Source organism: Dermacentor albipictus, chromosome 10 (genome assembly GCF_038994185.2).
Source record: "Dermacentor albipictus isolate Rhodes 1998 colony chromosome 10, USDA_Dalb.pri_finalv2, whole genome shotgun sequence".
NCBI classification, from domain to species: domain Eukaryota; kingdom Metazoa; phylum Arthropoda; class Arachnida; order Ixodida; family Ixodidae; genus Dermacentor; species Dermacentor albipictus.
Window position 1 is genome coordinate 93,787,333 of NC_091830.1, and position 22,901 is coordinate 93,810,233.

The 22,901-nt window shown below is 48.4% G+C and overlaps 1 protein-coding gene across 2 annotated transcripts in view; it reads left to right on the forward strand.

Moving 5' to 3' along the window:
- Positions 1–15,064, forward strand: part of LOC139050965 (TNF receptor-associated factor 5-like) — a 34,859-nt gene extending 19,795 nt beyond the window's left edge. Inside the window, exons 1-2 of one of the 2 annotated variants that reach the window (XM_070527881.1) lie at positions 8,445–9,242; positions 13,822–15,064. In XM_070527881.1, the coding sequence (XP_070383982.1) occupies positions 8,958–9,242; positions 13,822–15,036 (1,500 nt within the window). In that variant the 5' untranslated portion in view covers positions 8,445–8,957 and the 3' untranslated portion in view covers positions 15,037–15,064. Of the gene's footprint in view, positions 1–8,444; positions 9,243–13,821 lie in introns of those variants that run through there. The other variant, XM_070527879.1, reaches the window with a different exon arrangement.
- The last annotated feature ends 7,837 nt before the right edge of the window (positions 15,065–22,901 follow it).

The following is a 22,901-nucleotide window of genomic DNA, read 5'->3' on the forward strand; positions in this document are numbered from 1 at the left end:
TGTGCAGTAACAAGACCATAGGGTAGAACAAAGGACGCGTGCAAGCAGCAGCACAGAAAAGGGTACGTTAATTGTAGGACCTATGTCATTTACTGAATTCCATTACCCTCTGGAACGAGTTATATCGTACAAACCTGCAGATCTATTAATGGTAGTCATAGGGAGCACTCCAATAAGGTTAACAAGCCTTCGTCGAATGGGTTTCTCGCAATTCATTGTCGTCAGCGCGGATGCGTTCTGCAATATGAAGATACAGTTATTACCGGCAGAAGCAAATGTGAATTCCTTCGTCTCACCATTGAAAGTGCTCGCATTAAGATTTCGGCAATGCTTGTGTTAGCCAACTGTTCATGTCGTTATCGAAGAATGAGTTGGAATTCCTGCGCATGCGTTATACATAATAGTTTTTGCTTAGCATGCAAGTGAGTATAGTGCTATCGTTTGCCCTGTTATCTTGTCTGTATGCACGTGCTTAAAAGCGAGAAAAAGCGAGGGTACAAAAGGGGCGTTCATCCCGGAGATAAATTGTTCGAAGTTAGCGCCTCTGTGTGTCTGTTTTAGAGCGCAGCTCTTTGGCGTCCGTTCCTGGGTTTCGCGTCGTCGTCGTCGTCGGCGTTGTCGGCGTTGTCGTCGGCCTCGTAACCAGCTCGCCGACAAATCTGCTGCTCCGCCGCCGCGCATGCGCGCTGTCGGCTCTCCGGGCGAGGGAGGATGATGGAAGGGAGGAGGAGAGACTGTGGAGGAGGGCTGGCTACACAAATGGCTCTTTGGCGTCCGTTCCTGGGTTTCGCGTCGTAGCTCGCCGACGAATCTGCTCCGCCGCCGCGCATGCGCGCTGTCGGCTCTCCGGGCGAGGGAGGATGATGGAAGGGAGGAGGAGAGATTGTGGAGGAGGGCTGGCTACACAAATAGCTCTTTGGCGTCCGTTCCTGGGTTTCGCGTCGTCGTCGGCGTTATCGTCGGCCTCGTAACCAGCTCCGCCCCCCTTTCATCCCCCCAGCGCTAGCAGCGACCGACTGATACCGCTTTCGTGAGTCGGCTACCGCACTCACGAAAGACGTCGTGCACTTCCTGCAACTCGCATTAACCGTCCATCGATCCACACCGATGTTAGTAGTGGGGGACTTTAATGTTGACATAAAGACAAACAGCAATTTCCTAACACTTATGCGGGAGAACATCCCGTTCCTCTCGCTCGTAACGCGTCCCACGGCTGTGACAACCTCGCGAGGCACTTGTATAGATCTCGTCTTTGAGAATCAAGCATTGGTGTACCAAGTCAAACATATATCAGTCTATTTCTCCGACCACAAAGCTTCCTTCATGACTGTCAAGAACTGTTAGTGGAGTCTTTGTTAAAGGAATACGTGTGAAAAAAAAAATTCTGTGATAGCGCATACATGTGTTGCTCGATTTCTTTGCCTCAATCTATCGAAAAGGTGAAACAGCTTATTTGCTGCGCTCAAATTTCGCATTAGGAAGTAACGTAATCGTCGGTAATTTTTTTTCTCTTCTACGTCCTTGCGGTTTTCGCGCTACAAGAAAAACTGGAAAATATTTGAAACGCGTGCCAGCCATGGAGCGCCCAAGCCCATGAGTAGGCTACTTTAAGCTTCCTGTGTCCCTCCACCTCCAATGGCCCCAAGACCGCTGTCAATTCTGTCACGGGACGGCTAGGTGGAAAATCGAAGAAACAATTGGGACCCTCTCTCGGTAACGTATTCCGTGCCCTCAACTCGGTCCTTCCGAACTAAAAGCTCCACGTGGCGCGTGATTCATAAGTCGCCAAAGCAAAAGAACACGGCGCTCTTTTGAACCACGGAATTCGTCGCAACGATCGAAATAGTCAAAGCTATCAATGCTGAGTTGCCCGTTCGGTCAATGTGCCAACCAGTGCCTCTATGCGAAACCCACTCGGCTCTGCTGACCATTTTACTCTGAATAATTCGTAGAGTGGCATTTAAAACCTAGAAAAACTAAAAGCTACACTCTACCTGCGCGTAAAAATCTTTAAATATCATCGCCTGCCTAACGCGCCTCGGTAAATCTAAATTTCGAAGTGATAACCGATGATGCATCTACTCCATAAGCCTTGAATTACCTCAGGAAAGTTTGTGTTTACAAACACCTCAAGTTGCAATGCTTGTCTACAAAAATCGGTGCAACCTCGAGTCACCACTATCGCCATGTGTGCTTCGCACTTTTCTTCTGGTAACTGGCTCTTACAACAAAACAGTCCAACGAAACTGAGCTGAACTCAAAGCTAGTCAAATGAAACATGATCAAAATTTGTACGTCCCTAATCACTAACAAAAAAAATGCATCGCGCAATAGTTGCAAACAACACCACGAAAAAAACTCATGGATGCGCTCAATTTTACAATTACTGTTACTTAATGCATGCTCGACTGAGTCGCCGACTGACAGCCTTTAAGCCAGGCTGAGCGCAAGGGGTGCAAGACCTAAATTGTCTTCTGCAGTCACCTGACACACCGTGTGCTCGCGGATTGCTCTCTCGTCCCTGAGGTGGAGGCCATACACGCGGAAAGAATACCCATTCTCCCTTCCTCCTCGCTCTCGCGACGCATTCCGCTTCAGTGAGTGTTCGACTGGCCCGGTTCCGATGCGCATGTCTAAGCCAGGTTGAACATCTCAGCCACAACATTGCTCGCCGACACGCGCCCTCTCGTGTCGTAATCAGGTTTTTGCGTCACTTCCGTTTTCTGAATTGCCACACTGAAGCCTTTTCGGTTCTGCATGATGGCCCGTTCCACTGTTTGACGTGCTGTGATGTGGCGCCTTTCGGGTGTTTTTGATCCCCCGAATACTTCGCTCTTTTGACCCAGCGCCGTCTGAAAAAATGTTGCGCTACCATGTGGTTACCGAATGTGCCGGTAGAAACTTCGAGTGTCGGGTTCCTGTCCTGCCTGGCCGCCATGTCATTCTCTCCCTTTTGCGATTCCGGAAGGTCGCTGTAGTGCGGAGGTACGAAGAACGCTTTCAGCGCCTCCTTTACCATGTTAGGGCTATTCAAACGAGCCTCGTCCCCGCAAGGAACGCCTTTCGGAATCCCCCCTATCTCTACTTCGCTCTCTATTCTTGGCAATACCGGAGAGTCACTCAAGTGATGAGGCACGAAGAAGGTATCGAGCCCTACCCTGACCCTCGTAGGGTTGCTGGAACAGGCCTCGTCCCTGCAAGAAGGCCTCTCCGGGATGACGGCTGGCTCGGTTTCGGTGTACGACTGCACTGCGCAGTCACAGATGCTGGAGCCCCGAACGATTTCCTCTCCGTTCTGCTGTGTCGGATCTTTCCTTGGCTCGGCCGCAACCGTCTCCTGGCCTAAGCTAGACGATTCCGAAAAGTCATCATGCGCTCTGATACGGGGAAGGCCTCTAGCGCCTCATTAACCTCCTCATCACTACTGGAACGAACCTCGTATCTGGAAGGGACGCCCTCCGGATCACGCCCTCTCTTTAGACTGGTGACGGCCTCGCTTTTCTGACGCTGTCTCTGAGGGTTTCACCGCCACGCACTTTTCGTGTTCTACATTCACTGGCGCGACTTCAGTTTCCTCCAAAGTACAAACTTTGCACTGGTCATTTTGATATTGTCTGTCGCTCTCCACAGAAATAACGAAATGGCGCAGTAATGCCGGTTTAGCCAGATCGTACTTCTTGAAATCGACATCAGAAAGGCCAGCTGAGCAACAGGACACTTTACAGGGGAGTACTCCCAACAACCCTACAGACCAAAAGTCACAGTCCAGCTGTACCTCCGTGTGAACATTCTCGAAAACACAAAAGAAACTTTCTATGTTTTCGCCGTCCTCGACTACGTCAACCTAGACCGTGCCTGGAGCCCTCTGAGATGCTCGATATCCATATATACTTCCACCATTTCCCTTTCGTAGTGTTGCGGGGATGTTGGGAATATAAGACTGTACTTACAATGCACACACAAGCAGAGTGAATGGGGTTGAATTGGCTGACTGTTACTAGTCAGTCATTTAGTGGCCGCTGACTGCTGGCTGCTTACCGCTGGCTGCTGACTGTTACTAGTCAGCAACCAGCGTCTCGCAATCTTCTTCCTCTCTCTCCTCGTTCATCCTTCCGTAACAAGACCCCCGGGTGGTGAAGCGCTGTCTCGGCGCATGGTAGGCAAAAAACTGTGAGCGAAGTATGGCTTCAGCCGCGAAACATGCACGACGTCAACAGGCAGCGGACTTGAGGATGGATGAAACTGTAACGGTGCGATCTCACAATTCACGGCGTTAAATTGACGTAGGACTTCACAAGGTCCTGTGTAGCGAGACAGAAGGTTCTGGGAGAGGCCAACCCGATGACATGGGGACCAAAGCAGCACCCAAGCACCTCGACCGAAATGAACATCGTGATGGCACTGGTCGTAACGCTCATTTTGCAGATGCTGTGAGGCTAATAAGCGAGATCGGGCAACTTGACGTTCTATGTGAGCACGATCGATGACTTCAAGAGCGTACTCAGTGGCGACGCGGGGCACAGAAGGAAGGATGGTGTCAAAGGGAAAAGTGGGGTCGCGACCATACAAAAGATAAAAGGGTGAAAATCCTGCGGTGCGATGTCGGGACAAGTTATACGCGAATGTCACGTAGGCCAGCGTGGCGTCTCAGACGCGGTGATTGTTGGAAACGTACATCGGCATCATCTCAATAGTGTACGGTTGAGACGTTCCGTAAGACCATTCGTTTGTGGGTGGCAGGCGGTGGACAGCTTGTGCTTAGTGACAAAAGAGAGGCGGAGATCTTCCACAACTCGAGAAAAAAACGAGCGGCCGCGGTCTGTAAGCAACGGCCGAGGTGCACCGTTCTCTATAATGATGCCATGGAGGAGAAAATCGGCAACGTCAGTTGCGCGACTAGTCGGCAATGCCTTTGTTGTCGCGTAGCGTGTCGCGTAATCAGTAGCGACAGTGATCCGCTTGTTTCCACTAGTCGTCGTCGGAAAAGGGCCATGCAGGTCAAGACCTACGCGAAATAATGGTTCAGACGGAACTACGATTGGATGGAGTCGGCCGACAGGTAGCAAGGAAGGTTTCTTCCGGCGCTGACGCAATTCGCAAGTTGCGACATAACAACGCACTGAGTGGTAGAGACCCCGCCAGAAGAACCGGCGTCATACACGGTCGTACGTACGCAAAACTCCAAAGTGTCCCGCCGTCGCTGCATAGCGAAGTTGTTCGAGAACGACGGATCGCAGATGACGAGGAAGGGCAAGAAGCAACTCAGGGCCACCACGGTTGATATTGCGGCGGTAGATGATGCCGTCATGCAGCACAAACATGCGGCACGTGCCGTCGGTGCGGCCAGATTGCACTCGGGCGATGATGGACTGTAAGGATGCGTCGCGTTGTTGTTCAGCGCGCTTGTTGGTCATGTCAGTCAAAGCCATCACTTAAGTCACCGGATCATGCGCAACAGGATCGGGAGGGTCCACGGGGTGACACGAGAGACAGTCAGCGTCCTTGTGCAGACGTGCAAACTTATGGATGCAACAAATGAAAATTCCTGGAGCCGCAAAGCCCAGCGTCCAAGCCATCCTGTAGGGTCACGGAGGGAAGAGAGCCAGCAGAGGGCGTCGTGGTCTGTAACGACCAAAAATGTGCGGCCATAACAGTACGGCCGGAACTGGCGATAGCCCAAACTAAAGTCAAGCACTCCCGCTCGGTGATGGAGTAATTTCTCTCGGCAGGTGACAGCAAGCGGCTGGCGTAATTATCACGCACTCGGTACCATTCTGCTATTGTGCGAGAACAGCGCCGATGCCGTGGCCACTTGCGTCAGTGTGGACTTTGGTTGGTGCAGATGGATCGAAGTGGGCAGGTATGGGAGGGGTGCTCAAAAACTCGATGAGAGTGGCGAACGCGTGAGCTTGCTCAGTACCCCACGAGAACGCCGTGTTCTTCTTCAGAAGATCTGTCAAAGGCCGAGCAACGTCGGTGAAGTTTTTGACGAAACGGCGAAAGTAAGAACACAGGCCGACGAAACAGCGCACGTCAGAAGCAGAACGTGGCACAGGGAAACTGCGTACGGTGCGAACTTTTTCCGGATCTGGTTCGACACTGGATGCGTGAACGAGGTGACCCAACACGGTAATCTGACGGCGCCCGAATTGACACTTCGAGGAGTTCAGTTGGAGGGCGGCTTTTCGGAAGACCGCAAGAATGACAGCGAGTCGGGTAAGGTAGCTGTCGAACGTGGGAAAAAGAACTACGTCTTCAAGGCAACAGAGACAGATTGTCCACTTGTAACCTCGAAGAAGAGTGTCCATTATACGTTCAAATATCGTAGGAGCATTGCATAGGCCAGAGGGCATGACTTTCAACTGACATAAGCCATCCGGTCTGATGAAGGCCGTCTTCTCGCGGTTTGCTTCACGAACTGAAATCTTCCACTATCCCGATCGCAGATCGATGGGCGACAAGTATTTAGCTCCGTGCAAGCAGTCCAAGGCCTCATGGATCCGCGGTAGTTGGTAGAGGTCTTTTCGGGTGATCTTTAAATGGCGAGAATCGAGGCAAAAACGTCAAATAACATTTGTTTTTTCACAAGGACGACAGGCGAAGCCCAAGGGCACGCTGATGGTTCAATGACCCCTTTGCGGGGCATTTTGCCACTTCTAATTGGATGACTCGACCTTCAGCATGCGATACGCGATAGGGACGCCGACGAAAGGATTCGTGTCTCCAGTGTTGATACGGTGGTGAACAACAGATGTTGTTCACCACCGTATCAACAATCACCACCACCAACAACAGAACAACAGAAGCTTGTCGCGGAAATCACCATATTGCGGAAACAGCCCTGAAATTTGTTCCAGCAATTGCGTTGTGTGTAAGCATGTAACTTATTACCTCAGTTTTTTCTAGACCTAAATCTTAGAATGGACCAAATGGACCACCTCCCCCGAATGTCTGCTCGTTCCGTGTTCTTGTATGCAGAATGTGCTGTCTACAGCCTTTCAACAGGTCTCGTTTACTGACATACTTTTACGCGAGTAGTCAGAGCTAACTGTTGCAACGAACGATTTGCTTCGGTAGTATTGTCGTGTCACATGCAAAACGTTTGCTATTCAGGAATTGTAGGATGTTTTGTTTTTTGCTCTCTATATGCGCCTATAGAACGTGCAGTTAGCATTGTAGATACGAGATAATCAGGTCTACAATATCACTTACCTTATTGTATTTTGTGCTATACAGAATTTGCCAATTAAAATGCGAAATGACGCGCATTGATCTGCCTGGTATTGTGCTGCCGAAATGCAGTAGCCGCGCGCCATGACATGCTGGCTCACGTGTCGTAATAGAGTAGAGTAAAATTAGAGGTATTACTAATGGCGTTGCAAGGATTAAGCGATACGCAAACAACCACACACAGAAAAAGAAACTGCAATTACGAAAATAAGCAGGTTGTCCCGCTTGCGGAAGAAGGTATTCATTACACGCGAATTATTCCGGTCTGCAAACTCAACTAATAGCTCTCCCCTGCTATTCCTAGAACATATGCCATATTCCCCCACTGAGTTGCCTCCAGCCTGCTTATTGCCTACCCTGGCATTGAAGTCGCCCATCAGTATAGTGCATTTTGTTTTGACTTTACCCATCACCGATTCCACGTCTTCATAGAAGCTTTCGACGAAGCTGTGTATGTGGGCCCTTTAATGGAAAACTTCTCCTCCACCGCGGATCGGCCCGGTATTGCAATATTTTTGGGATCGGCCGATCTATGAAAAATTGCTGATCTATGCGCGGACGCGTTCCGCCCAGATCCCAGCAATACAAAGCTTCTCTGTAAAATATTCTGGCGGTCTTTAGAATATTTTTTAACGCGATAGCGTTAAGGAGCTCGTGTCGCAGAAAAGCCGGTGTCGTCGGCGTCGGGTGTCGGCGTCGGCGGCGTTGACCGTGAGCGATAAATCACGGCAGGCGCTTCATAAATAAAAAGCAACTTCCAAGATTGGCCCGGTGGGAATCGAACCCAGGTCTCCGGAGTGTGAGACGGAGACGCTACCACTCAGCCACGAGTTCGATGCTTCCAAGCGGTGCAAACGCGCCTCTAGTGAATGCGGTGTTGCCTTCGAAACGAGCCGTGGAAAGTTATACTGCGGTGTATATCGGTAATTATGAACATGTAACGTACAGAAGTCACAATTACACGAGTTGCGAAGTGCGTTTCCGCTGCATTTCTTCTGCGCTTTCCGCACACGCAGAGCCATCTTGCGGCAAACACAGAAGACCCCCTCCTCTCAATGTACGGCGCTGCCCCGACAGGAGGCGCGCCGCGCGCGCATTGGGACCGCTGCCAGGCGCGTCGCGGGACTCCCTCTCCCCTGACGACGCTTCGCCGTGCTTCCGGTTTAGATTACTATCTATCTCTCTGCGAGTGCCGATCACGACGTTTGGCTGGCGTAGATCGTTTCCCCTCCGAGACACCGAGTTCTTTGGTTCGTTTCGTTCGCTCAGGCGCACGTTTCGTTGCCGCGCCGAACGCTCCACGCTCACCGCGTGATAGGTGGGCGCTAAGTCCGATGCGGGGCGCATCGTAAGTGATTTTCTCGTCGTCAATGGTTTTTGCACTTCGCAGTTAGTCGCCCTTCGATCGTAGGCTGCCCCTTCACGCCTCAGGAAATTGTGTTTCCACAGAGCTTCGTTTCAACAATCGCCACCTTTATGCGTCAGCCATCCGAAACAGGTGATAAAATGGTCGTTAACCACATTCACCGAGCAAGGCGAGTAGATAATACGCAGACCGCTCCATGCGGGCCTGAGAGCGACGCCGTTAACAGTCAGGAAAAGGGCGTACGTTTATCAGAGCGATAGTAGCCTCGGCAACGGCTGAGAGGACAGAGCGCTGGCAGCGTTTCGATGTTTCCGCAGAACTGCTGGCACAGGCTCCGTAGTCGACGTAGGCGTTGTTCGCCATGGCCTCTCAAAGCAAGCGGCACACGTTGTGTGGTTTTACGGAGGATTTGGACTGGAGACCGTTGCACTTCGTCGAACCTATTCCTGCGTACAGAATATGTGACGCTTGTGGTGTGCTACCTAGAGTGACCGTTTTTCTGCCCTGTCGACACGTGCTGTGCAAAGGCTGCTACGAACAGTGCGTACTCGACGACGGACGCGCCTGTCCACTCGACGGTGACCAGTTTCGCGAAGAGGACGCTGACTGGAGAGAGTTTCCTTTGCAGAACCTGCTCGGACGGAAGGTAAGACAACGCGAGGAAAAGAATAGGTGCGTTGTTGCTAGCAGGCCAATTTCGCAAAGTTCTTTGAATAGATTCATAAAGGAAGATGGAGCTGCTTTTCTAGAAACACGGGTCATTTCTTCTTAAAGCCGACGAATCATGTGTAAGCTAGATGAAAGACACGATGGAAATATTACATAGCAGCTAAAAGCAAGTAGTTCGACGCTGTATTCAGTGCGTGTATGATGTTACCTTCATAATCCTAGGTTTCACTGACTACTGACTGAAAACTATGTAAACTTGTGTAAGATGAGAAAAGTTCAGCGTATCAAGCTGCGATTATAAAGCAGCGCCAGTGATTTATGAATTGTCTTTCTTTTAGCGTGTACTTACTGGCTTCAGTTAACGAAGCGTAGGGTGTCCTTCTTTAGTTCTTGTTGTCTATTGTTAACACAGGCATGACGCATTTTTCTCTTTTTTCTCGTCTCTCTTATTCTGTTACCTTTTCTTTCGACAACGAGTTCGTGGCGTCGCAAGGTAGCTTGCATGCGTTTACATCAAAAGACGTACCGAAATAATATATTTGACAGCTACATTTACAGATATACTCTAATTGACCATGTAAGAGCAAGTAAGCTTGCGGCAGCCACAGAGCGGGAAGGCCAATCGGCGGCAGATGCTTGGTTTCAATGACCACGCTCCGGAACCAACGGCAGCCGCATAACCAGGGACCACCCGTCGTGGTTGCTCAATGGCGTTAGCGTTACGCTGCTAAACGTGAGGTCACGGCGTCGAATCGCGGTAGCGTTTCGATGTGGGCGAACTTCAAAACTGCTCGTCTACCGCTCGATGGGTGCACATTAAAAAGCCCCATGTGTTTAGCATTAATCGAGAGCCAGCCACTACGACGTCGCTAATTATCAGAACTTGCCTCAATCAAACTTCTTGGGCAAGTTGATTCATAATGTTTAAGCTGTTACTCCAAGGATTTACATGAACAAGTGCAGGCTGCCAAGTCACTTTTGTTCCAATATGAGGCGTAAATATAAGGAGCTTACCACACATGTGCAATGAAGCAACAAACAAAATTAACCCATCGAAACCATCTGAAACCATATTTTCCTTGGTCCCTCAATGCGCATGTGTTGTAAACTCCTTATATTTACGCCTCTCACCGAAATAAAAGTCAGTTGAACGTTTGCGCTTCTCCGTGTCGATAGGTTACCGCCGTCGCTATTTAACAGCCCAGCCGCTACATTGTTAAGAGGGTCATGGCGGCGACCTGCATAAAGGCAGCTCATAAGCACCCATGCCAACCCGAGAGGGAGCAGTTTTTCAAATAAGGCAGCATGCTTAGCAGAAGTTGGTTTTCCTCGTGTTCTCATTACTTCAGTATATGAGGGGATCCTGAAAAAAAAGTTTCGAACCAGCACGCAAACAAAAAATACAAGAGACCAGTGCACGTTGTGCCGTATGTGCACACGTTATCGCATTAGTTGATGAAAGTAGCCTACCGACATAATGTTAATTTACTTTTCAGTGCCCCTTCCAAGCTATGTACCATGCGCACTCGAATGAAAGAGCATAACAGGTCCCGTTGCACCACCAATCCTTAAACTATGTTAATAGACTGCAGGCGCAACATTATTTGCCATATATCGCTAAGCTGTGATATAGGATATGCAGGAAAAACACGGCAGTGTTTTAATGGTCGACCACGTCGATCGGGTGCAACAATGTTAAGAGCGTGTATGGATGGCATTAGGGGGTCATTGGAATAAGCTGGCGTGCACTTCCATGCTACAGATGACGAAGTTTTTAGTGACGGACAAAACCAAGGAGAGAGAAATAATAGAGGCATGTTATATTAGAAAGCCTCGAAGTAGTTGTGTAAGCGTGCCGGTTCTGGCGCTACCAGAAAACAAAATTGCCTTTTTGCATGACGGAGAATCACTGTCTCCTGTTGATGGCTCAGTGTACGCTTGCCTACTTTGTATGGATGGGGAAAATGCCTCGCCTCAAGAAGGGAGGGGAACAAACAGCTCTTGCACGGGAAGAAGTGAGGATGGCAGATAAGTCATTGAACTAATAACAACGGGCTTATTGCTGGTGATGCAACAAATGCAAAACAGGCTCTGTGGAGAGAACCAACAAAAACACGGCATTTGCGCCGGTATAAGATTGAAATCCTCGCATCACGTGCGTTGTCATAGCAGGCTGTCACGTTTTTAATATAGCTTATCTAACAGCTGTGGAGAGAAACAGATGGTACGCTGACAAAGCAATTTCCTTGCGACTGGATACAAAGCGCTTCGCGAATCGCGCATGCTCTTTGCTCCGTATTTCTGCCTAAAATTGTGCAATTTCACAGATAGGTATGCAGCCGGTCTAGGTATAGGTCCGGATAGGTATAGGTGCCGGATAGATCTAGGTACGCAGCCGCATTCTTTGCAGTGCTGCGCTAAACGACTAGGTACACACCCTTCCAGCGAGCAGGGATGCAATCTCAGCAGGCGATTCAAACATCGGCGTGTTTGGCCGGTGTACCAGCGTTTTCACTTCACCGTATGTCTTGTCTGTCGTCCTCACTGCGTCCTTTACAAGCGCTGTTTGTCCCAAGTATGCAGCAACCAACCCAGACCACACACTCCTTTGCCTCAAGAAGCTTCTCATCACTGCCGAGTTCGAGGAACGCGTATGTTAGCGCACCGAACCCTTCCTCGTCGTTATGCGGCTGAGACCCGTGAGGACGGCGTTGTCCTACTGGAACGAAAGCGGATCGCCGAACGTGAACGCAACGCTACCCAAACAGAGCAAACGAAGTTGCCTCATCCTAGTAAGGGATTTCACCTTCGACAGCCACTCTCATTCCCAACGCACATACCACCAGTTCGAACACATGGTACATGTGTGTTCGAACAGCATGTACAAAAGACAAATAGCAAGGTTTCTCGTAATGTTTTGTGTTTCTGGGGTTGTGGCTGCCAGATTTATTCCTTCTTTGTTCCTGACAATTTATATTTGTAGTATGGTGAATATCGTAAAAAAAACCTTATTCAGGCTTGTGGGAGAGCGTCACCTCACAAAAAATTCATCCGCTTGCCTTCATTGCCCTTCCCCTAACATCCAGGTCTCATTACTAAACTAATTGCCATTGGTGTACACGAGAAAACAGTATCATGGATCAAGAACTATCTCAAAAACAGAAAGCAATGCGTAGCTGTGAATGATATTATATCTCATTACATCAACGTCTTTCTGGCCTTCCACAAGGCTCCGTTCTTGCGCCCCTCTTATTTCTGATGTACATCAATGATATTCGGTAATGCGTTCAGCCGCCTATTCAAATGCGCCTATTCACCGATGATTGCGTAGTGTACACAACAGTGAATACCAGAGACGATCAGGTAAAACTAAATAATTCGTTAGATGGTATAAAAAATTGGTGCAACATTTGGGGGATGAAACTGAATATATCTAAAACTACCAGTATCTCCTTCACACAAGAAAAATGCGCTTCAGTTTACATACACAATAAACAATATACCACTAAGAAAATACGAGGAGGTCACATATCTCGGGGTCACTCTTACAACGAAAGTAAATTGGGAAACTCATATAAATAACATATATGACGAGGCCCCACGTAAACTGCATTTCTTGAGAAGAAAATTTAGAAACACACCTCCTAGTGTTAACTTAAATGCATACACAACCCTCATTATACGCGCTTTACAGTATGCTGACATTATATGGACCCCGCACCAGAAGTATTAACCGAGAAACTAGAATGCATACAGAACTTACCGTTGAGATTTATATATTCACAATATTCACGTCAAACTAGCACTACGAACCTGCGCGTCAAGGCTAACGTTCAATTACTGGCTCAACGTAGAATGATTTCTAGATAAAAATTTCTATACTTGGTTTATCACGGCTCCTATCGAATACACAAGCAACATACATTCAAGCTGCATTCAGACTTTCTGCCCGAACCAACCATAATAAATCACTACGACACCATCCCAGCCATAATAACACTCAGAAGTACTTTTTATTCCCACACGCCATTTCCCATTGGAACATACTACCCTCTAGAGCCGTAAACTGCCCATCTGCCAACGCATTTATTGACAATATTGAGAATCTGGAATTCGAAAGGTGATATTACCGGTATTTGATATGCCGCCTCTGTGGATGCATTCTAATGGTAAACGCTGTTTCTCCTGCTTCCTGGACCGCTCATTTAAACAGAGTGTATATATTTATTATGTTCATTTTTGTGTGTGCTAATGCTCTTTGTTTTGTATACACTAGTTTCCCTTTCTTCTTTTTTTTTGTACTGTATTCCATGTTGTAACCACTCCTGCATGGGCCCCACGAGGGCCTGTAGTATTGTAAAATAAATAAATAAATAAATAAATAAATTGCAATACTACGACGAGGCATATCTTGATGTCTCTTTACGCAACGTCACACTAGACGATCCTTCAAGTATTCGAAGTTTCGAGGTATGGAATATCATGGAAGATACTAATATCAAAAATATGAAGATGCTAATATGGAAAATTACTCAGAAGCTTCTTTTTCCTTTCAGGTAAAATGCTGGAATGAAGAACGCGGCTGCAACATGGTTTTGGTTGCGTCAGAGCTGAACAAGCATTTTTGCAATGACTGTGACCACCACGCTACGTCATGCCCTAAATGTTCAAAGCTCGTGCTGCGTAGCAACGTGGTCGCGCATTTACAAAGCAAATGCGGAGCTTATCCGGTGTCTCTGACGTCCAGGGCTCTAGAAAAGTCGGACATTGACCAACAAGCAACGATGATGGCTCTGAATGCAAGTTTAGACGTGCGTGTAGATGAAATGAAAGGCAAGCTAGACAAAGTTATTAGTGATAATATTGCCCAAAATGATCACCTTAATAACATTTCACATTGCATCAACACGCTCAAGGAAACACTGCTACAAAGGTCAATCGGAAGTAGCACATTGGATAACCTTGCTTCACAATCAACAGTTACGTTATCCTCAGTTAAAACAGTCGACGAAAGATTGACTGACCACAGCGTTGAGGCGCGCATGCTTGCAGGAGCAATAACCGATTCAATAAAAGAGCTGAAGGAAGGTGTAGAAGACACGAAGCGGACAGTCAGCAACGTAAAAATGCTCAAGGAAATTTGCGAAAGTGTGAATGCGCTGAAGGAAGCCATTGGCAAAGTGTTGGACGACGCGGCAAGGAGAATCTGCAGAATGTGTGCCGGAAGTGTTGCAGGCAATGGTGAAGTGAACGACACTGAGATGCAAGGAGGGCCGATCCCATTGAATAAAGAAAAAGAACTGGCCTTAAACACAATCAACATTAGGCGATACGAGTTTTTTGCTAAGGACTTGAAAGCAATGAAAGACGACGCCTATTCGAAAGGCTATCATTCTTACTCGAGTGAAAAGATATACATCTCTGGCTATCACGTGTCGCCAGGAGTGTACCTGAAGGAACAGGGAGATTATCTGTTACTGTATCCTTGTATTCAGCTGCACAAGGGTGTGGTCGACGAATTTCTTCAGTGGCCTTTCAGTCAGAACATTCAGGTGACCGTGAAACATCCATCCCAAAGCAAACAGTGCCAGAAGGTGTGGGTCACTAGCGGCACTCTTACAGGCTTTGGAAGACCTGAAACAACAAGCAACGTTTGCTGGTACAGCGTAGAGGTTTCATTTCGCATAGATGATCTTGAACGTGAAGGATACGTCTCGGAGGACAAGCTTCACATTGTGTGGGAGCTTCTTCCGAAGGATGTAGCAAAATAAATGAGGGAATCTTACGTGCTTTTTCAAACACATTTGCCGTTTTATTTCCTGGAAACAAACTACGCTCTTCCAGATACCTTCGCTGATAGCAAAATAATGCTTCTTCTAGAACTTGGTTCAGTAATATTTCAATCTTTATTTATCTACACGACATCGCGTTCGGGCGACTTTACAATAGTTGCCTTTGAGTTCTGTAACGTTCTTTTCAGAGCAGTTTCGGTGTAGGTGACAAGCAGTCGAGAACAATTGTAATATATTAACGCGATAGCGTTAAGGAGCTCGTGTCGCAGAAAAGCCGGTGTCGTCGGCGTCGGGTGTCGGCGTCCGCGGCGTTGACCGTGAGCGATAAATCACGGCAGGCTCTTCATAAATAAAAAGCAACTTCCAAGATTGGCCCAGTAGGAATCGAACCCGGGTCTCCGGAGTGTGAGACAGAGACGCTACCACTCAGCCACGAGTTCGATGCTTCCAAGCGGTGCAAACGCGCCTCTAGTGAATGCGGTGTTGCCTTCGAAACCAGCCGTGGAAAGTTATACTGCGGTGTATATCGGTAATTATGAACATGTAACGTACAGAAGTCACAATTACACGAGTTGCGAAGTGCGTTTCCGCTGCATTTCTTTTGCGCTTTCCGCACACGCAGAGCCATCTTGCGGCAAACACAGAAGACCCCCTCCTCTCAATGTACGGCGCTGCCCCGACAGGAGGCGCGCCGCGCGCGCATTGGGACCGCTGCCAGGCGCGTCGCGGGACTCCCTCTCCCCTGACGACGCTTCGCCGTGCTTCCGGTTTAGATTACTATCTATCTCTCTGCCCGTGCCGATCACGACGTTTGGCTGGCGTAGATCGTTTTCCCTCCGAGACACCGAGTTCTTTGGTTCGTTTCGTTCGCTCAGGCGCACGTTTCGTTGTCGCGCCGAACGCTGCGTTGCTCGACGTTCACCGCGTGATAGGTGGGCGCTAAGTCCGATGCGGGGCGCATCGTAAGTGATTGCTGTGCCGTAGCGCATTGTCTTATACCCCTTGGCGGGTCGACGGGAACGCTGTCGCGTCCCACTCTTGAAGGCGAAGCTTAAGCGTCCTCCAATTTTTTATTCGTTGTTCTCTTGCGATAGTAAACGTATTTTTTTGTTCAGTTTACCCTACAGGCTCGGAGGCGCATTGAGTAAGGGGGGGGGGGGTTACAGAAAAATGACAAATAATAACGCAAAGAAGGGAACTGCGTAGTAAGAGACACAAATAAGTTTGTTCATTGGAAAAAAAGGAATACTGTTAAACATGGTAAAAAATACAAATTCGAGGAAATACAATGGACAACAAAGTCCAAAAACAATACAGAGGCGAATACAATAAAAAGTCGTACAACAAAGTCAGGCGAACATGTGAAGTTCCAAATGTTCACGAAATTTCCCAGGATCTCTTATTGAGACAATATTATTTGGAAGGCTATTCCATAATGCGATAGCGCGCGGTAATGCAGAGTTATTGAATGACTGTGTGCGGCCAAAAATGCGCCTGAAACTGAGATGATTACCAAGTTGAGTAGATGTGCGAGAAGGAGTTTCAAGCGACAAGCGGCTGGACCATGAGTTATAGTAGTATTTATGAAAGAGGCATAGGAGAGCAACAGAGTGGCGGGAATCCAAGTCCGGCAGGAGAACATCGCGTTTAATTTGGGTAATGCTAGATTTAGGACTGTAGTTACAAGTTATAAAGCGGGCAGCACGATTTTGGATGGATTCATATTTTTCTATTAGATGTTGTTGATGAGGAGACCAGATCGAAGAAGCGTATTCAAGTTGAGGGCGTGCAAAAGTTTGGTAGGCCTGTTGACGGATGGTAGATGGCGAGAGGTGCAGATGACGTAAAAACCCTAAAGTTCTGTTAGCTTTAGCGCATATTTTCTCGATGTGAAAACTCCAGGCTAGGTTAGTAGAAAAATGAACGCCAAGATATTTGTAACTAGAGTCACGGGGAACTTCCGACGAGCAGATTTTGTAAGGAAACTTAGGATATGATTTCGTACGAGTGAAGGAAAGAACGCAGCACTTAGATGTCTTAAGTGTCTTTTGCCAACGGTCGCACCACTGATTAACTAGGTGAAGGTCATTTTGCAAAGTTAGGTGATCATTATGACAGTAATCGTTCTGTAAATGACGCAATCATCCACAAAAAGTCGTATGCAGGAGGAAATGTTGCTCGGTAAATCATTTATAAAAATTAGGAAAAGAAGAGGGCCTAGCACACTACCCTGGGGTACACCTGACGTTACAATATACGTGGAGGAGCTAAAGTTATTCACAAATACAAACTGGTGCCGATTAGATAAGAAATTGCGAAGCCAAGATAATGTTAATGAGTCAATTTAATTTAGCGGTTAATTTAGCTATTAGACGACAGTGAGCCACTCTGTCAAATGCTTTTGCATAGTCCAGAAAGATGCAATCAATAATTTTGCTGTTATTCATGCAATAATGTAAATCTGACGTAAATTCCAATAGTTGGGTGTCACAAGACAACGCTTTACGGAAACCAAGCTGATTTTGAAAGAAAAAGTTATTAGATTCAAGATGGTGGGATAAATGGGAGGCAATGATGTGCTCGAGAAGATTACAACAAATGCATGTTAGTCAAATGGGGCGGTAGTTACCAGGTGAGTGTCTGTTTCCATCTTTGAATATAGGAATAACTTTGGCTATGGACACTCCAGCCGAATTTTTGCCGTCGCCGTCATGTTGCGCATAACGTCCAAGGGCAATACCAGCGTCGCCGCACTTTGTATGCTGTATGTGCGAGTGAAAGCACGAAACAGGAGCCGCGATCGGAGCTTATTGAGCCCCACCGACAGACACAATACATACGTCTCGCGAGAACCACCACCCGCAGACAAATCTTACACACTCTCGGTATCAGGATACCAGCCACGGATCCCACTCAGCTTCAGGTCCCCCACCACATTCGCCGCGATCTTCTTAATAAACCTCTCGCTAAAAAACATGCACCCCAACTACCACGAACCCCACCGCAGAGCTCGCGCACGGGCGCTCCACAAACACTATGGCACGGAACCGGATGCTGTGTGGGTGCATGCACAGGTGAAGACGCGGCTGTTGCGATCACGAACCCCTCCCTACAACTGATTACCACCCTTCACATATCCCCAACTGCCACTTCGGAGGAGGCTGAAGAGGCCGCCATTGCCATAGCTATTACGCGCACGGAGGCCTGGTATATATTATCGAACTCTAAAACTGCGATACAAAATTTTGCTCGCGGGAGAGTTCACGTCCCTGCATTTCGCATACTGAACTCGCTCGCTGCACACCCACCCCGCCACATGGAGCTCATATGGGTGCCTGCCCACTGTGGGAATCCTGGAAACGAGGCTGCCAACGCCTGAGGTTCCCTCAACCGGGCACCGGCGGCCTCCGATCCAGGGTTCTCACGGGAGGGCATGCCTTCATTCAGTGAACTGACGCAAGCCTGCAAAGCCGAGCGTCGGCTCTACCCCCCACCCTATCCCTCCCTCGACTATTATCACCGAAACTTTGTAGGTGTAGGGTAAGGTGCGCCTACAAACGCGCACCGTACCCTCACCTTATGTACGCTCGCGCTATCACCACGTCCACACCGACCCCTCCTGTACCCTCTGCCACCACCACAAAGCCACTCTCGTTCACATCCTTTTCCTCTGCCCGGCGGATCCTCCCCAGCGGGGCCTGGAACACCTTACTACTCGGGAGCCTTGGGAGACCGTACTGCGCTATGGGGACCCTGCCAAGCAAGCTATCGCCACAGGCCGGGCTGCCAGCGTCATGAGCCTCCGGGACATGAAAGTTTGAGTGCAGTGGGGCCGTGCGGGGGCCCAAGGACCTGCGTGTCCGCAACTCCCTTGTGTGCAATAAACTTATCACCACCACCTCAGTCTTGCGCGCCACATATGGCGTAACGTGGGAAGGTAGCGTGGGATGGAGGGGTGGGGGGGGGGGGTGCGGCGAATCTGACGAATCGCTCCGTGAATGTTAACCCAATTTGTATTGCACAGACTTGCTTTCCTTAAGTTAACGTTGATTTGTTTTGCCATATGAATTGACGGCGCACACACAAGAGGTAGCCGTCTTAAACATATATTGCCATTTTTAGCTGCACCAAATTTTAAAAATCACCTGTGGCTGGTAGCACACTTCTAACTTTTGAACCAAGTTTAGCGTTTGACGGAAGCCTGTCTGGTCGGGATGGAAGATCGTGACAGGTACACAAAGCCCTGGGCACTATGCTGCCTACAGTAAATTTTAAAGAAAAGATCTCATTAGCGACGCGAGAGCCTTGTTCACAGGTAAAAAAAGAATATTCGAACAGTTCACCTAAACAGGCTTTAACTAGTGATGCAGGCAGCGCACTTAGCCACGGCAGATTGACATCGCTCGTGGTCAGAGTGTGCGGCGTAGTGTAAATAAAGAGCGACTCAAGATTAAGGCTTCGAGATAGCCCATTTTCCCTAGCAAGGAAACGTGTCATCCCACATTCGATTGCGTGGCCCCTTGAGGCAGCATGCTCATGCAAAGACGTTGTTTTCACATTTGCGTATGTTATGGTTGTGCTATTTAAGAGGCCTTCCAATGTCGCCAGTTTCGCCATTACACACGTAGTCACAATCTGGAAGGTGTGCCACTTGAACCTTTTAAGAACGTAGAACACGGTTTAGAGCATCACGTATGGACTGGATATATTGTATTCGGGCGCGCTTTTGACCAAATGCAACATAGTGTAACTGTGGACGAGCCATTTGCCTTTCATGTCATTCAACAGTGTTCAAGAAAGAACATGGATAACCACCGGCTGATCGTTCCCGCCATACCATGCTTACGTCGGCTGCGTATTCGTCCTGTCTTCGAGCAGATTTTCTCCGCGCGTAGTCAATAAAAAATTCCTCGATATCGCGGCCATTACGTCTATGAGCGAATATATGCGTATTTGACTGATCATTCATTCGATCATTGATTTTATATGATCACTGTTTTACTTATTACGTTTCTGACTAGTTCCTTTACAACACATATTGCAAGTGGCGAATTCTAGCCAGTTAATTTGCAAAGCATACAGACGTGGAACAAATTCTGTGGATAGCACCAGTCTTGAGATGTTAGCCGCCAAACTGTGTCAGATGTTAGCCGCCAAACTGTGCCACTGTGTTTAAACGGACTTTCACAGGGTGTAGCTCACTACTACGTGCCTCAATGGTCCTCTCACAAAAAAATGACGAGGACACTCCCAGCACGGTAACGCTGCGCGTCCAGTGGAATCGGCGGAATCAAGCTTCTGCCTGATTGAGCGGGCTAGGCTGAAAATATAATTTGTGGACACCAGCCAGCAGCGTCCGTCTGATTTTTCTTTACCCACGAATTGGCGACTCCGGACTTCGCGTCATGGCTCTCAGCTCAGGGTGCTTCAGCGGCTTCCGCTGGGCCTACGGGCGCAAGAACCTCTCGCGCCACTGTCTTCGCAGTCCGCCTTCTATCCACTCATCCATGGCCTGCGATTCTCCCAATGAAGTACTAAGGTCAGCGCCACTACCTCGCAATCTTGAGGTATCCGCTCTCAATCCCCCGGAGTTCTGGTCGTCGGACTGGTAACTTTGGTTCCTTCGCAGTTCATTTGGTTTCATTTCCAGTTCGCAGTTGACCATGTGTGACCACGTCGATGGAGTACTTCCTCCTACTACTGCTGCGATTATTCGTGATGTCCTACGCTCCAATTAGAACAATTAGAACAATTCACAATTAGAACAATTCAATTAGAACAATTCACGTGCTCGGCTATGTGCGTGTGTTCGTTTCTTTATGTTCAAGCCAAGGGCTCAAGGCACGGCCTCGAGCCCTTGGGCCCTGGGGGAATTTTCGGCCCTGCTGGATTGCCTTAAGTTGATCTTCCGGTGCGGAGTATAAAATCTGAAGCCATATCTACCTAAGCAACGCTCAGCTAGATACGGTTTTAAATGTTTTGCTTCACCGTTTGATGGAATACTATGAACTGTATAGACTGTATTATGCTGCCCTGCTACAAATGTAAGGGGAGTATTTATAGGTGTATTCACACGCGCTCATTTGCATCTTTTTGCGGTACGCTTTCTTTTCAGCGGCTAACCAGTTGTTAAATAGCGCGAGAGGAGCCGTACATGTATTGAATGCGATCGCCTATTCGCAAAAAAAAATTATCGCTGGTGAGATTTAAACTTACTCTATAGGATCAGATATCGCGGCTGACGTGAATAGGTTAGTACATCACGGAAGTTACCGTTATGTTGTGAAAAATAACGAGTCATATTGAAAAGCCCATGAACTTCACCTGCAGTACCGATTTCGACGCGCGTCGATCATTTTGCTTCGATTGTCACTTTTTTTCTTGGCACATGTTTGACAAGAGAAAGTTTATTTTGTGCCTCGAAAATACATGACACGGTGGGTAAGAGATAAACCTGCTTGTTGGCAAGATTGTCGGATATTCAGACTCATGTGTCGCAGACATGGCGCTGCCTTGTTCTTCACTTTTAGTAGTAACACTGGCCATATAGTTAGACAAGATGCTCAATTAAGAAATCCTGAGACGCGTAGTATCAAACTGAGAAGCACCGTATACTAATGTCAATTAAAGTTGCACTAAATAACACTCCAACACGACACATCCAACACGGGCATAGCATAGGCTGCAGAGGCACAGACAGAGGCTCGCGAAGGCAGTGGCGCGGGGGGCGCCAGCGCAGGAGTTGCCATGAAGTTCGCTATGCCTGAAAATGATGCTTTTTGCCCATGTCACCAGATTTGGCGAATAGGGGCGCGGGCGGCGCGTTCACTCCGACGCGCAACTCTGCTCCTCAAGGAGACCATAAACAGTGGTTGTACGCCAATCGACCAAGCCAGGAATCGCCGAGCCAAAGCTCTTTTATTCGTGCGGCGCTCCACTGCCAATTCTGTTCGCCCGCTGGGGCCGCTGGCCCGTAAACCCGCTGAGTAAGAACTCTCTAGTTTCAATGTTCGCGACATTCACAAATCGGCCAGGCGAAAAAAGTCACTTCCCCTTCCAGTCCGTGAAGATGATCCAACAGCGTTGCTGTGCTGGTTACACCGAGTGTTATATTATCCAAGTCAAACTTCGCAAGCACTCTGTCTTGTAATTCTTTTTTTGCACCATTCTTTCACCTCAATTTCACTTTGAGGTGCTTCGCATGGTGAGCATACCTTAGGAGCACTGCCGTTTAAAGTCGGCATCTCTGGCACGCCGCTCGGGGTTGGCCCAACACCAACCAGCCCATTCACGAGCCAACTCTCGCTGACGCTCGCGCTAGCCTTCTTCTTCCTCAGGACCACGCACTACTCGTGGTTTTCCCATAGTTGTAGCTCGAATGGAATGTGCGGAATCACTAATCCAAACTCCCTATATTAGGCGCAAGTGTCACCACTGCAGGTACGGGCACTGCAACCGTTTTGATAATTGGCTGGATTGGTTTGATGATTGACGTGGCTGCCGGCATTTATTTCTGGGGCAAGAAGCGCACGCAGCCACGCGCTCCTATATCGCGTTGCAATCGCTCGGCACTATTCGTCGGCCGCAAACCGCCAGCATAACATTGATTTTTCCGAGCAGTGTGGCATCAATCGTCGATAAATTCGATGCCGATCTCACTCGATCGCCGAAAATGCACTGTGTGACAAAAGTATAAGGTATGCGTATCAGATAGCTTTCTCACAGTGCGAAAGGAATCACACCAACCCCTTTCCTCCTGTTCAGCTCTCCTTTTCCTGTCCCGCTTTGTCACGTGGCCCACTTCTTAGCGAAGACCGACAACAACGGAACAGGGTCCGCATAAA